The sequence below is a fragment of the Tympanuchus pallidicinctus genome, unplaced genomic scaffold (assembly GCF_026119805.1).
Source record: "Tympanuchus pallidicinctus isolate F22 unplaced genomic scaffold, pur_lepc_1.0 scaffold25, whole genome shotgun sequence".
Taxonomy (NCBI): Eukaryota; Metazoa; Chordata; class Aves; order Galliformes; family Phasianidae; genus Tympanuchus; species Tympanuchus pallidicinctus.
The window spans coordinates 8,809,402-8,820,956 of record NW_026294742.1 but is presented as its reverse complement, the minus strand read 5'-3'; the positions used below and the strand labels follow the sequence as shown (position 1 = coordinate 8,820,956).

The following is an 11,555-nucleotide window of genomic DNA, read 5'->3' as shown; positions in this document are numbered from 1 at the left end:
ATTTCAGTGAAACTCTTGCACTCATTTCTGCTGTTCACATGTACATAGAACAGAATAGAAATACACTGCAGTGGAAGAGCATAATTATTTTCTTTCTCAGCAGTTGCCACCTGCACATCTCCTGGCTCTGCGTGGTCCAGGCGAGTGCTGATCAGATGGAACCAGCTGAAATGGGCCCTTCTCTCAATGATAGCCTCTGAACTCATTCCTGCATGCCGTGTTTGCGAACTCCTCACGGTGCTTCTGAAGTGTTTATTTTTCACACAGCACCTTCTGGGGCTGATTTTAAGTCATTTCCAATTGTCAGCATGCACAAGAAGTGCTGAACATGGGCAAAAAGCTTTGCTGAGGGAAAAGGTACGTGGAGAAAGTGGAAGAAATAATTCAATTTCACGAGCTTTTATATGAATCCCTTGTCAAAAATCTTTCAAACCAATGTTGTGTGCTGAGCCAAACCAGTGATATTTATCATATGGATGACTGTTTTTCTTTAAGTATTCAGTGACAGGAATATTCAGGCTGAGCTGTGTGCCCAGATCATGAATCAGGTGGCTACGTATCAAACTGGGGATTCTGCCCATGGCAAAATGGGTTTCCATTGTTCCATGGTGCCAGGCATTACCCGGAGATCTTTCACTGTCTGTGTGTGTGCTGACTGCTCTCCTGCTGCCTGTGGCCATTCAGCTCTGTCTGTGAGCATCCGCATCCTCTGGGCTTCACAAAGCTTTAAATATCTCATAACCACTCAGAACGGGGCATCGACCTGAGCATGAATAAATGGTTTTAGTTTCACATCAGATCACTTTTGCCATTTGAGCTTACCCACTGAGCAGCATGAACTCAAGAAATAACACTGTCCAGAAGGGTGGCCATCGTCTGTGCTGCATACAAGCAAAGCTCACTGAAGGTAACATGGCAGCCCACCCACCTGCAGAAGGAGGGAACCCAGAGTGGCTCCGTGTGCTGCACCTCTCACAGCCCACCTGGGAGCAGCAGTGCAGGCAGTGCAGGTTGCAGCTGCTCTGTCTTTGCTGTCAGTGAGCGCAGCGTTGGGTGCTCCCCCAGCTCTGACAAACAAGCATTTGTGGGCCCTCAGCTTGCATATTTATGCAGGAGTATCAGTAGCCCTGCTCATGTTTCCAGAGAAACAGCGTGGTGTGGTGGTGTGGTGTGCCCTGCAGAAGGCTGGGAAGGGCTCACCTCAGAAGTCTGTTCTGTGATGTGCACCAAATATCAGTCAATGTGTTCGTAATGATGTGTGCAGGTGGATGGTGTGTACAGCAAAGAGAAGCTTTGTGGATATTTACACTTAGTTCCATTGATCTGAACAAAACAGATTGCGTTTAGTGTCAAATCCACCATTTTGCTGGGCATTGGACTCCAGCGTGCAACAACCCTGGTGCTTCATTGAATGGCTGCTTTACCCCAGTTTACCTCATTAGATTAAACCAGAATTTGAATTCTTGGAGGTAGGTGAAGAATAGGGCAATATATCAGTGCCAGCTGACGCTGCTGCAAAATCTGCAGTTTCTCCTAGGAGACCAATTAGAAACATGTGGTTCTTTTGCAATTTGAGCTAAAGGAACTGGATGGAAATAAACTGAAGTTAATGCTTGCCTTGAAGGGAAAGGATGGGTCCACACAGCCCAGTTTCTCTTGCCTTTTTGGTCTTTTGCATCATGCAGGAGATGTTTGTCTGGATATCAGGTGGGTCTCGGTTGTGATGCTGATCATCTGTAATTGTTTCATTACTGGTGGCAGAGCCTGAGGCAGCTGCTGGTCCTGGGGGTATGTCACGGGCAGCATTCCTGGCACACCTGCATACAGAGGTGTTTGCTTTTAAAATCCCAGTCTGATGTACCAATACCAATGATTTAACCTGACACCACATTAAGAGCTTCACAGGGCGTCTCAGTGCATGGGAGCAGCCCTGTGTACTTTGGGTAATGGTCCGACTGTAGTGGCACACAACCTTCTCTGTTACCTGCAAGAGCAAGGGATGCTTTGATTGGCCACTGCATCTCCTTTTGGCAGCATGGAGTGGCACTGAGGTGCTGGGTATGAGCTGCTCTCAGGAGGCCAGTGTTGTTTACTCCTAGCTTCTGGGATGGGGCATAGCATTGGGTCACTGGCCTCAGCAGCTGAGCTCAGGTCTCTTAGTTTCTTTCTTTCCTTCCCTCCTTGCAGCACAGGAGTTAAGATGGCCACAGATTATTCCAGCAGTGACACAGAGCCAACCTGAGTGAGGCCACGGAAGCGCTGATGCTCTGATCTCCTCCCAGCTGCTGTACAGATCCCTGGAGAGCTGTTAGCATGGGGCTGCGGAGCCTTTGGGTGAGCAGAAAGCCAGGGCTGCATGTGTGTCCTGGGGGGACAGAAGGAGCCCAGCAGCTCCCTGCATCTGGGGTCTCTGAGGCAGCGAAGCCTCACGTTGCAGCCCACAGCCCGGTGCTGGAGGTAATCTGACCACTCCCCAGGAGAGAACAGTGACCTGAAACCTGCGGGAGCATCTGTATGAATTAGAGATACAGCCAAGTCCAGGTGAATGCAGAGTAATTGCCTAGGGGAAGGAAAGGGGTGAAACATGCAAAATGTGAGAGCCTCGATCTTCTTGAGGGTGCAGGCTGCTAACAGGGCCTGCAAATTGTGTCCTAAGTCATTTGGCCATCCATGCACAAGAGCTGTGGGGGAACGAATTTCAGTAGCTTATATTCTGCTCAGCAAAAGCGAGTGGGCCTGATTTCAGGATAAAAAGACAACTTGTATTGCTTAGAGCCAGAGTGATGAGCAAATATTGCAGGTGTGGGTGAGAACAAGTGGCCAGAGGAAGAACACGCATTCTGCCCGTGTGACAGTGCCTTGGCAGCAGCCGTGGGGATTTTAGAAGTAGTGGCTCACTTAGGATTTGATTTAACGCCCACTGCGATGTGTGGGAGTCACTGCTGGATCAGGAGCTGCTGCTTCAGTTTCTCAGGCACTAAATTGAAAGCATTACATTTTTTTTTTTCTTAGCATGAACCTTGTTTTCTTCCCAGGGCGTTGTGCTGTGGGCCTTGTGCCTGCAGAGCTAATTAAGGAAGGGAGAGGTGCTGAGGTTGATGCAAATCTGCTGTGCTAAAGATGTACTCCGTGCTGCTGAGCTGTGTTTAATAAATAGAAGGAGGTTCTCTTTGCATTGGGAATTCATGGCAACCATTTGAATAAAATCTTAAAAATAAGTTCAGAGCAGCATTGCAAAGCTCATCTCCTGCACCCTGAGGGAGCCCACGGGAGCATTACAGAGTAATCAGGCAGTAGGAATCATGTAACCTCTGGGTTTAACAAAATGCACTCAAGAAGCAGCTCATGAATTTCACTGCTAAACAGCCAGAGGCATTAAAGGTTTTATGAAATTTTAAAATGCCACATGAGCCGTGGAGCTGAGTCATCTCAGACACCTACAGGGGAAAAAAAACATGGGCTGAGCTGGTAGTCTTCTTCTGGAGATTAAAAGACACTTCTGAAGATGTGGTGAGCAGCCAGGTGTCTGCAAAGGCCTTCATGCAAGAACGTCCCACAGCACCTGGAGAAGAATCCCCATGTGGAGTGATCCCTTATGGCATCCCCAGCCCCACGGCAGCTCCTGCAGCTCCACGAGGTAAGTGTGCCCAGTGTCAGCATGAGCTGACAGCAGCGCAGTGGGGCTGAGCGGTTCCTTGGATGGGCAGAGCTGCTTGGAAAGCCCTGCACTCAGCTGCCCTGCTTTGCTTAGCTGTGGCCGCAGGAAACGGGTGGAGGAAAGCACAAGAGAAAACATGGTCACAAGTCTGCACGTGCTGCAGGGTGCTGCTGGGATGGTGTTATTGGTGTGGCCTTGCTGAGCCCGTCTGTGTCCCACAGGAGACACTGCCAGCAGTGCAGCTGTTTGGAGGGAGCACGGTGCCATGCACACACACAGCATGCGGCCACCTCACCTGAATGGCCAGGAATTTCTGTGCCACGGTTTGTCTTCCATGTGCTTTACTCTTTAAATATGGTGTTTATGGGACAGATGCTTGCCAGCCATGGTGTCTGCTGGCATGCAGGGCAGCAGCAAAGTCCTGGTGTGCACAGCACTCACAGCTTTTGCCAAGTGTTGTGTGTTTGGGTGCTGTGCTGTGCTCAGTGAAAATGAAAGTTCCATGGCTCCTCAGTGAGGTCTCCTACCTCAGCTGGGGAGTTTCGAGGTGAGGGGGATGGGGGAAGGAAGGGCAGGAGGAAAGTAATTCTTCCTGTTACAGCATCTCCTGCTGTAACCCTTCTGGTAACCGACTGTCCAAGGAGCAGCAGTGGCTGCTGCCACTTGCAGCAAGCAGTGCTCAGCAGTGGCTGGATCCTGGGCTGCACACCCATCACTGCTGCTCAATGCTGTGACTGCAGCAGTTGTGATGTACCCTGCCAGCTGCTGAAGGGTTTCCTCAGCTGTTCCTCAGACAGAGAAGGCGAGAAGGGAGGTAGGAAAGGGGAAGCATTGCTTTGGCTGCAGCTCTTCCCACTGGCGATGAAAAACAGACCCTGGCTGTGATGTGCTGTTTTCCTGGCGGTACACAAATATAAAGACGCTGCAGTCAGTGACAAGCTGAGCTCAGCATGAGGGTAAGAGGTGCTTAATGATTTGCCTTATAAATTAGTGAAATAAATCTTGGAACTGGAATGGAAAATGAATGTTCCTCATTATGCTGCAGAGCTTTTATATTTGCTCTGGGAGGGAGAATGAGGACAAACAACATGTTGTTTGTGCCCATGCTACATGGAGCCAAGTCTGTGTCAGTGACCTCCTCGCAAATTTGTAGGGTCCCCCTTTAGTACCAATCATCAGAGCAAAAATGACCACTTTGCCATTTTGCTCAGTCTAATGCGTAAATCAGGAATGCATCCAAGGAATGTCGGGCATGGTGGAAGAAGGACAGTGCAATGGGAGCTCAGAGGGGGCTGTTCCCTGGGCGCTCTGCTCCCTTTAGGCCTGCAGTGACTGAGCTGCTCTTCTGTTGGACCTCAGCCTTGTGAAGAAGCTGAAATCTTGTAAATTCTCCTTGGCAGGACAGGGCCAGACCCTTTGTTGCGATGGCACAGCAGGCAGCTCACCAGACCGGCCTGCAGCTGGTGGTTAAGCTTCTCAGCTCCCATTCACTTGTGCCAAAGTCCTTCAGCTGGATTTGGGCTTGAAACAGCAGAACGCAAGGAGAATTGAGTCAGCTGATGGATTCATGGGCAGCATTAGCCTCAGTCTCTGCCACGAAACTACTCCCATGAGTTGGTGAGAATTCTGTACCACATCCCCTCCCGCGTAAACAGCAACATACAAAACCAGGACCCAGGGAAGCTGAAGAACTGGTTTTACTGCAAGCTGAACATATCTATATTTGTCAAATTGCAGCAGTGCATTCTCTGTACTTCTGAGGATTTGTTTGCACCTGAAGTCCTACAGCATCACTCAGCACAGCCTGCCCAAACACCACCTCCTCCCCCATCTCTCAGCAAGGAGTGAGCTGTGTCACGGCACAGAGGTGCTGGCAGCACCCAGCCCTGTGAGCTCCGTGTGTCGCAACCTCTGCTGGGTGCACTGCAGGGCCAGGGGTTTGGGCACAGCACCAGCACCAGCTAACTGCAGCACCCCGCAGCAAAGAATACCACAGAGCTTCCTGGCTGGCACATGCTGCAGTGAAGTCAGTTATCTCAGCTGTGACTTCTTGGTTTCGCTTTGAAGCAGCCCCCTGCTTTCCTCATGGTGTATCTGCAACTGAGCTGTACAGGTTGTTGGCTTTTAAAACAGAAAACGTTCCATCTTTGTGCCTTGCTTCTGCTGCAGGTTGGATTTACACCAAAGAAGCGCTAAAGGTTCAGCGGTGTGATACGAAGAGGCACAGCCAGGGGCACAGGCACAACTAGCAGACAAACTTCCAAATAAGAGTGACTCAAACTGGAGCCGTTTCCCAGCTGCCACAGGATGCTGTCCCCAGCTGCCAGGAGTAACACAAATGCACACAAATGCCTCTGTGGTTTCAAGAGCTACAGCAAAGAAAGCATTTAATGTCACAAAAACACTGAAACAGACATTTTCCTGCAGCCCCAAGAGCCAATTTGAGCTGAAGCACAAAACCAAGGCTTCGAACGACCACACTGGTCAGCAGTCACTCCAACACCTATGGAGCAAATAGGATCATTATTATTGTTTTTAACCCATCTCCAGATGTATAAGTCACAAGGTGCTTGATCATTAACATTCAGTTAATGAGTTTGACACAGAAACAGAGTGACAACAAATGAATCCCTGTCTGTGAGAGCAGCAGCTCAGCCCCTCCTGCAGGCAGCACCACATCGGGGCAGGGGCACAAAGGAGATGGAGTCACCTTCGATGTGGTCCTACGGCACTAGGCTTAAAGCAAGGCTGAAAGACACATTCCTGGAGTCACTGGATCGGAAAGAAAGGCAAGGCATGCAAACCAGTGTTGCAAGGAAACCAAAACACCTGACTGGGGCTGAGAGCAGAGCACGCGCAGAGCTCTGTCACCTCTGTCACCTCTGCTCACACAGCTCGGCAGCTGCGTTGTGAGCACAGAAGCACTGCAGGCAGCTGCTGCTCTCAGCTCTGCCTCTTCATTTCAAGGCAGCTTTAAGTGAGTAATTTAAAAACCGATAATCTCATTGCAGACACAGCTCCAAACAGCTCTCCAGCTAAAAGTCAAGCGCACCGCTCTACTTAAGAAAAACAATTACGTCTATAATACAGGAGAAAAAGTAAAGCGAGTTTCAGATCAGCAACTCATGCAGTTGAGATACACACTGCTTTCAGAGGCCATGCACACATTTGACCATGAAACACCCAACAGAACAAAGCCCGTTTTTTAAATAAATATTGTTTCCAAATAGCTCAAAACCGAAGTTCAAGTGTTAAATAAAAAAATCTGCCGCAGCAGCCTCAGTGCTGCTCAGATACCCTGCAGGATCCGATTCCTACTTTCTCACTTCATTTTATTATACCATCTGATATCAAAAATGCGTTCATTCAGATGAAGCCACTGAACTGCAGCCAAATGCTGACAGTATCGAGGCACAGTCGGTACCACCTGGGCAAAGTCCTGCGGGAAGGGAACACAGAGAGAAATGCAAACCGAGCTTCAGACTGAGGTAGACAGATCATGGAGACAGAGCAACAAGGGCTGGGGTTTTTTCCTTTTTAACCCTGCCAAGGAAAATGCTTTAGGCGACAATAAAGACATGTTAGTATTTCTGAGAGTGAGAAACTTTGTTTTGAAAAAACTAAATGCACAATTTTAAAATAGAAATTTTCCTCTTCTGTTACCAAAACAATCAGAATCATCATAGAAAACTATGCATCTTTCTCGTAATAATTTCAGCCTGCTGTAGAACAAGCCACGTTAAAGCAGCCAGCTACCAGCGTGCTGTTCACAGTGTAAAACACGCAGCTCTTCAGCTGAGGAATGCAGAACAAGAAGCTGTACCTTAAGACATTGATAGCCTGTCTACACACAGACGTTGTTGCAGCTTTTCAGCCACGAAGTGTGATGTTTGTGGTCGTCATTGGTGTGCTGGTGCCTATGGCACTGCAGTGCTCACAGGGCAGCTCCCTCTCCTCAAGCTTCTGAGAGCTGGGCTTCATCCAGTGACCTGTGGAGCCAGACCCCATCAGCCATTCAGTTAAACTTCCAAAAAGCAAGACACGGGGAGAAGAAATCCCATTGACTTCTGTGAGAGAAAACCAAGCTCCCCAGTCACGCTACTGAACGATTGTGACCCCAGGAAGGCAGAGCCTAATGGCCAAAGAACAGCTCAGAAACCGGCCTGCGCTTCATGACAGCCTCCTCGTGCTCCTCCTCCTCCACCACCTCGGAGAGCGAGCAGTATGAAGGAAATCCCCCTCTGGTTTTCGGCTTCCTCCTGGGGCCCGTGGTGGCAGTCAGCAGCTTGTTCAAGGACGAAGGCTTCCTCAAACCTTTGGTGAGATCGTAGAAAGCCATGTCATCGGATATGACCCCCAGGAAAGTGCTGGTGGAGCTCAGGATGGACGCAGCGATCTTGGTGCTCTTCTTGATGGGCACAGCGGATCCCGTGGGGTGTTGGAGTGTAGGGTCCCCCAGTAATCGCCTGACGGCCACGGAGGTCCCATCCTTCAAGTACTGGTGTGGCTTCTTCCCGCTGTAGTCCCTCAGGTCGATCTTGGCATGGTAGCTGCGGACCAGCACGGAGATGACGGCATCCCGGCCGTGCATGGCAGCGAGGTGCAGCGCCGTGTAGCCGCCGTGAGACCTGGCGTCCACGTTGACGTGGGCCCCTTCCTTCCCTGCTACATCGATGATGTTCCTCACCATGTCGCAGTTGCCATTCTTGGCGGCCCAGTGCAGGGCGGTGAAGCCCGAGATGAAGTCCCTGCGGGCCGCCAGGCTGGCATCACCCAACAGCATCCCGTGGAGCTGCTGGGACCACTGCCCCTCAGCCGCCATCAGCAGCCAGCGGTGCTCAGCCTCCTCCAGCGGCACTTCTGTCAGCTCCTCGCTGGCCCGGTGATTCTTGGGGGCCCGGCGCAGGCTGGGCGAGTGGCACCCGCCGTCCTCCTCATCGGGTAAGGGCGATGCGGCGGTCTCCGGCATTTCGGACGGCCCCGAAGCTGCAGCGGAGTTGGGAGCAGCCGGGGCCGGCACGCAGCGCACCGGCAGCATGCAGGGCTTGGGGAGCGGATCCCTGCGGGCGTTTGCCCCACCGGCGGGCAGCGGCACCCCGCCGCCTCCAGCCTGGAAGAGCCCGCGGAGCTCGGACACGGCCCGAGGCGACGGCAGCTCCTCGGGGGACGGCGAGGACAGCCGCTCCTCGGACGGGGGCTCCGAACCTCCATCCCCGCGCTGCTCCGGGGGCGGGCCGGGCCGCAGGTGCCTCCGCAGCACGACGAACTTGGTGCCCTGCCGCTCCTTCACCACCGCCACGGCGTTCACCGCCTCCTTGAAGCGCTCCCGCCGCTCCGCCCGCTCCGACGCGTCCCCGCCGGCCTCCAGCAGCGGCCGGAAGGCGCTCAGCAGCTCTGCGTTGCTCGCCCACCCGCCGCGCTCCCGCAGGAAGCCCAGCACGGCGGCGGGGCCGAGGGCGAGCTCCGCCATCCCGCAGCCACAGGTGGGGCCGCCGCCGCCCGCAGCGCTCCGCCGCCCGAACCCCCCGAGGCGGAGCTGCCGGGACCGGAGGGCAGCGCGCACCTGCGGGCCGAGGTGATGGAGCCGCCCGCTCCGCCGCCTCCGTCGATGGGAGCGGAGCGGGGCGGTTCGGCCGCGCCTCTCTCCTTTCTCCTCCCCGCGGGGCGGTGCTGCGCTGCCGGCGCTCCCGGGCAGGTGCGGGGTGAGGGGCAGGTGAGGGGCAGGGACGGCCCGGCTCCCTCCGCCGCTCTCCTCCTCCCGCCCCCAAGTGTGGGTTGGACGCGGCAGCCGGGCTCTCGGGGCCAACTTTGTTTGCTGGAGTATTTAACCGCAGAGTTTCTGGAGCCGCGTGTTTAGCTGGAGGGGCTGGGGGAGAAAGGAGCCTCGGCTGCTCGGAGAAGCAGTGTGCCCCCTCATCTGTTCCCCGTCCTCCCCCCGGGCTGTGACAGACGTCACCACCCCGCAGCAGCAAAGCGCAGCCGCGCGTCCCGCTGTGTTCGCTGTGTTGCAGGAGGAGGTGCACTCGGGTTTCTCACCCAACGCTCCATCGGCTGGTTCCTCTTCCAGCTCTCTATAACGGTGGTTTGGGGCTCGGCGTTGGCTGTTGGCGCGGCTCTGAGCAGCGGTTGGAGCTCTGCTCCCCAAAGATTCTGCCAGAGCAGCGCCCGTCTGTGGCTCCGTGACAGCGCCTGGCACGAATGGGTGCAAAAGGATGGGTGGATGGCTCTGCGCTCTGAAATACGTTCTGTAGCGTGTGCTACTATGTGTATCTATGCTGTGTGTTTGTCTTTTGGCTGCTTAATACCTACTACAACACACGTAACTGTATCACTGATGAAACCTTCGCAGCATGCCTGCGCCTGTTTGTGTGCATCTGACAGAGGAGAGGTGTTCTCTTTTCATACAGAGAACTGTCTGACTGTGCTGCCATATCAATTACTTCTGCTTAAGCACTTCTCTTAATGTAATTATTGTTCTCAGCTCTACAGAAGAAAAGAAGCCTCAGAGAAACGCCTTTCCCCAGGAGGAGGAGGAGGGCTGGAGCCCTGCTGCAGGGACAACGCTCAGGCACAAACTTGTTTTCTCCTCTGCTGAGTGTTGCAATTGAGATCAGTGAATCAATTCCTGAGTGACTGAACAGTTTGTCTAGGAAAACAGCAAGAGAGAGAACACAAAGCAAGCAGAGTCAGCGCGGCACAAAGACAGACGAAAGTAGCTCTCTGCGTGAGGGTGGATGAGAAAAACAGAAAACAGGCTTTTGTTCTCCCTGCCTTGGAGTTCGACTGAAATGGAATCTCAGCCTGTGCCCAAATCTCCATTTTGAAGGCGGCTCAAGGTGCAGCAGCCTCCACGCAGCGCACCTCACTCCTTCCTGCCTCTCCGCACCCATCTGTGGTGGTGGAAGGGATTGCTCAGTCCTTCCCTTGGCAGCCTTTCCCCTCCCGGCTCCATCCTTGCGCAGATCTCCGAAAAGCTTTTTTTTTTATCTCTTGCTCACAAGCTGGCTCAGCGCCAGCTCCTCAAAATCGTTGTGCTGCTTTCAGTGTTCTGTCACACAATGGCACGCCGTCCTTACGCTGCTCAGAGCAATTCAGTGCTTCTGTGGGCATCGCACACCTCTCATTACTGCCTTTAGACGTGGCTGTGCAGTACCCTCTGCTGAGGGAGCTGCTCGTGTGGGGAGTTTCACTGTATTAGCAATGCTTTCCAGCTTATGGCATCCCTGCGGATCTGCCTTGCCTACTGCAGAGAGCTAATAATGACCAAGCATCCCAAAATGAATTGCTATGGCTTGATTTCAACGTTAATCGTTCTTTCTTACTGGAGTCTCTTGCAGGCATAAAAGAATCTCAGCAGTCCCTGATGCTGGCATTGCAAACCTTCAGCTGTGCACTGGGAGTAGAGTTCATACCTGACAGTGAGCAAGAAAGGGGGGGAGAAAACAGTTCTGAAGGATAGGCTTTTTTAATAAAGCATTTCCTTAACTTACAGCAGAAGTTAAGTTGTTTGAATGAATGTAATTAATATAGATAATAAATGAGCCCAGAGCACTGTGGGCATTGCTTACCCATCATCTGGAACTGCCAGCCTTAAAAACCATGAGAAGTTCTGCTGCTTCTTTTATGCCACCAAAAACCCATAAAGCAAATATTTTGTGTGAGGCTATTTAGGGATCTCTGTGGGCTGCTTTCAGGAGATTTCAAGCCAACTGCTATATGTCTTGATGTTTCTGATTTACTGGCTGGGACAAAAGCAATGTACAGAAACCCACGATTCATTTGAGGCTGAGTCTGCCACCCCCTCAGGTGAGGAGGGCAATGGCCTCGTGGCTGCAAGTATTCACACCACACAAATCCTGGAAGTAAACTGGGAGATAAAGCACTGCATCGCAGCAAA

At 52.4% G+C, this 11,555-nt stretch overlaps 1 protein-coding gene across 1 annotated transcript; it reads right to left on the bottom strand.

Annotated features, from left to right (window-relative positions):
• Positions 1-6,015: 6,015 nt before the first annotated feature.
• Positions 6,016-9,536, bottom strand: SOWAHA (sosondowah ankyrin repeat domain family member A). Its single transcript, XM_052689953.1, has one exon. It carries the CDS (start codon positions 9,126-9,128, stop codon positions 7,791-7,793), a length of 1,338 nt encoding a protein of 445 aa, XP_052545913.1. The 5' UTR covers positions 9,129-9,536; the 3' UTR covers positions 6,016-7,790.
• Between the last annotated feature and the right edge of the window lie 2,019 nt (positions 9,537-11,555).